This window comes from Toxorhynchites rutilus, chromosome 3 (genome assembly GCF_029784135.1).
Source record: "Toxorhynchites rutilus septentrionalis strain SRP chromosome 3, ASM2978413v1, whole genome shotgun sequence".
In the NCBI taxonomy this organism is placed as follows: Eukaryota; Metazoa; Arthropoda; class Insecta; order Diptera; family Culicidae; genus Toxorhynchites; species Toxorhynchites rutilus.
The window spans coordinates 186,740,736-186,744,388 of NC_073746.1; the positions used below are offsets into that span (position 1 = coordinate 186,740,736).

Genomic DNA, 3,653 nt, shown 5'->3' on the forward strand with positions numbered 1-3,653 from the left:
ACTACGAAACAGGTTTACTGTGGACGGAAGAAGAAATAGAGTTACCTGACAGCTACGGTATGGCATTGCAAAGGCATCAGTGTCTACAACGAAGGATGGACCGCAACCCAGCTCTACGTGAGAATATCAGTCGTCAAATAAAAGAGTACGTAGAAAAGGGTTATGCACATAGAGCGACGCCGGCCGAATTGGAGAATGCGAACCCCAGGAAAGCTTGGTTTTTACCATTGGGAGCAGTTACGAACCCAAACAAACCTGGAAAGGTGTGACTCATCTGGGATGCAGCGGCGAAGACCTCCGGTGTATCACTGAACAGTGTACTGCTGAAAGGACCGGACCAGCTTACCCTCTTACCCGCTGTACTTTTCCGCTTTCGTCTGTACTATATTGCTGTTAGTGTAGACATAGAACAAATGTTCCACCAATTGGGTATAATACAGGATGACAAAAACTCATTACGCTTTCTGTGGAGCGATACTGCGGATGGGCCGGTCCAAATCTACCTGATGGACGTTGCGACGTTCGGTGCTACGTGCTCACCTGCTTCGGCGCAGTACGTCAAAAACGTGAATGCCCAGGAACACATCATGCAATACCCAAGAGCTGTCGAAGGAATTTTAAAGAGCCACTATGTCGACGATTACCTCGACAGTTTCGGCACCGAAACGCAAGCGGTGAAGGTTTCGGCAGAAGTACGGCTGATTCATCACAACGGAGGATTCCATCTACGAAACTGGAGATCAAACAGTGAAAGGGTCCTAACGGAACTCGGAGAACCAGCGGTAATAGACAGCAAGAACCTTAACCTAGATTGCGGCGAACAAGTGGATCGCGTGCTTGGAATGCTGTGGACCTCAAGCTCTGACGAATTGAGCTTCTCCACCCGTATGAGCGATGAAGTTACGAACCTTCTGCACCATGACACCCGGCCGACGAAACGTCAGGTACTACGGTGCGTAATGTCGTTGTTCGATCCCCTGGGATTACTTGCGCCGTTTATAATCCATGGAAAGGTGCTTATCCAAGAATTGTGGCGAGCTGGAACGCAGTGGGATGAAACAGTAAGCGATGAAGTGTTCGAAAACTGGAACCGCTGGACAAGGATGATAGAGTTCATTTCAACATTGAGAATACCCAGATGTTATTTTCCCCGAGCCACAGAAGACACGTATGAGGATGCTCAGCTTCACGTATTTGTCGATGCAAGTGAGATTGCTTATTCGTGTGCAGCTTATATCCGAACGACCGTAGGCGACTGTGTGTTAGTTTCCGGAAAATCCAAGGTAGCTCCGCTAAAACCGATGTCCATCCCGAGGCTCGAGCTGCAAGCATGCGTCCTTGGGGCGCGTCTTCTTAAATTCGTGCAAGACAATCATCCGGTTGTGTTCTCCAAGAGATTCCTTTGGACAGACTCTTCGACAGCAAGATCTTGGATACGGTCGGACCCGCGACGCTACAAACCCTTCGTAGCTCATCGGGTAGGCGAGATATTGGAGATCACGGATGTCAGTGAATGGCGGTGGGTACCGTCCAAACTTAACCCTGCAGATGAAGCTACCAAGTGGGGCCGAGGACCTTATTTCCACTCAGATAGCCAATGGTTTAACGGGCCGGATTTCCTGCGACTTCCCGAGGAGAAATGGCCGCAAATGACTGGAACGGTGGAGGTGACAACCGAAGATGCTAGACCTTCGGTGTTGTTTCATTTCGCGATGGAACCAGTGCTGGATTTCGAACGATTTTCGACCTGGAAGAGGATGTTACGCACTACGGCTTACGTTCTACGTTTCTTCTTCAACATCTCTAAACCGGAACAGAAGCGGTGCGGATCCCTTACACAAGCTGAACTGCTCGACGCTGAACGGACGATAATGAAGCTGGTCCAACGAGAAAGCTATCCAGACGAAACGGCGGTTCTTGAACAGGGAGATTCTCAACAAAAAGGTCATGGGTCCATTGATCGAAACAGCAAGCTGTACCAATTAATGCCCGCAGTAGATGAAAATGGTTTGCTGAGGCAACAAAGTCGTGTAGCTGCGGCAAAAGAATTAGAATTCGATGCCCGGTTTCCATTCATCCTGCCACCAAAGCACCGAGCAGTGAGACTTCTGGTGGAAGATTATCATCGTCGCTATCGACATGCGAACAACGAAACCGTCGTTAACGAACTGCGCCAGCGCTTTACCATCTCGAGTCTACGTCAGCTTGTTAAGTCAGTGGTCTATAAGTGTCAGCTGTGCAAGATCCGCAAGGCACGTCCCAGCAATCCACCGATGGCGGCACTTCCTCCAGCCCGCCTAGCGATGCATTACCGTCCGTTCACCTACGTAGGCCTGGATTATTTTGGCCCGTTCCTGACGAAAGTTGGAAGATCGAACGTGAAGAGATGGATCGCCCTCTTTACGTGTCTCACCGTTCGGGCTGTTCATCTTGAAGTTGCCTATAGTCTGTCAACGGCTTCCTGTATCTCCTGCGTACGACGATTCGTCGGTCGTCGAGGGTCGCCAATGGAAATTTTTAGCGACAACGGTACGAACTTCCAAGGTGCGGAACGTATACTTCGTGAGCAGATCGACAAAGAGTTGTCTGTGACATTCACCAGCACAACGACGAAGTGGAGTTTCATACCTCCCGGGGCTCCACACATGGGGGGCGCTTGGGAAAGGTTGGTACGGTCTGTCAAGTCGGCTATGAAGGATGCATACATGGAGGGGAAATTAAACGATGAAGAACTTTTAACGCTGGTTGTAGAAGCGGAGAGAACGGTTAATTCGAGGCCTCTGACATACTTACCCCTTGACTCCGAGGAGTCAGAAGCTTTAACACCCAATCACTTCCTTTTGGGAAATTCTAGTGGAGCGAAGCAGACTGGTGTGGGGATTAGCGAATCCCAAAATAATTTGCGGGAAACCTGGGGTGGAATTCAACGGCAACTGGACAAGTTCTGGCAGCGTTTTCTGATCGAATATCTACCGGTCATCCGTAGGCAACCAAAATGGTTCGCCGAAACCAAACCTTTGCAGGTCGGCGATCTAGTGCTGGTTGCAGACGGAGGAAAGCGCAACGAATGGGCCCGAGGCAAAGTGACCCAGGTCTTCCAAGGCTGTGACGGCAAGATTCGACAAGCCTTAGTGCGAACGCAACAGGGAATCTTCAGGCGGCCGACATCAAAACTCGCCGTGCTCGACGTGGATGCTCGTGCTGTCCCAGGAGACGGTGGGAAGCACCGGGGGAGGATGTTGACAACGGTACCGTCGAGCTGGCCACCCTGTCTCTACCGGTTCCACCGCTTGAACGATAAACTGTCAGCTGCGATGTTGTGATGAATTGGGGCTATAGAAAAGAAATGTATACACAAAACAATAGAAAACATATCTCATGTGCGGTGAAATAGTTTTGTAAATTTATTTAAATCAATTTGAAAATTACGTGAAATTGGATTTCAAGCTTATTATCTAGTTCTAGATCTACTTACGAACTAGAAAAGGTAAAATTACTTAAACCAATAGCTTAATCTAGAGCTTAATTGTACTACTGAACCTACACACTACTTAGGATCTAAATCTAATTTGAAGTTCGACGGTAAATTGAAAGGCCAACCTATTGGAGGACCACTGAAAATGTAAGCAAATGAAATTATAAAGCTAAACTAA

General features: G+C 48.7%; 1 protein-coding gene across 1 annotated transcript; it reads left to right on the top strand.

Moving 5' to 3' along the window:
- Positions 1-413: 413 nt before the first annotated feature.
- LOC129773734 (uncharacterized) lies at positions 414-3,323 on the top strand. The gene has a single exon (XM_055777378.1). It carries the CDS (start codon positions 414-416, stop codon positions 3,321-3,323), a length of 2,910 nt encoding a protein of 969 aa, XP_055633353.1.
- The last annotated feature ends 330 nt before the right edge of the window (positions 3,324-3,653 follow it).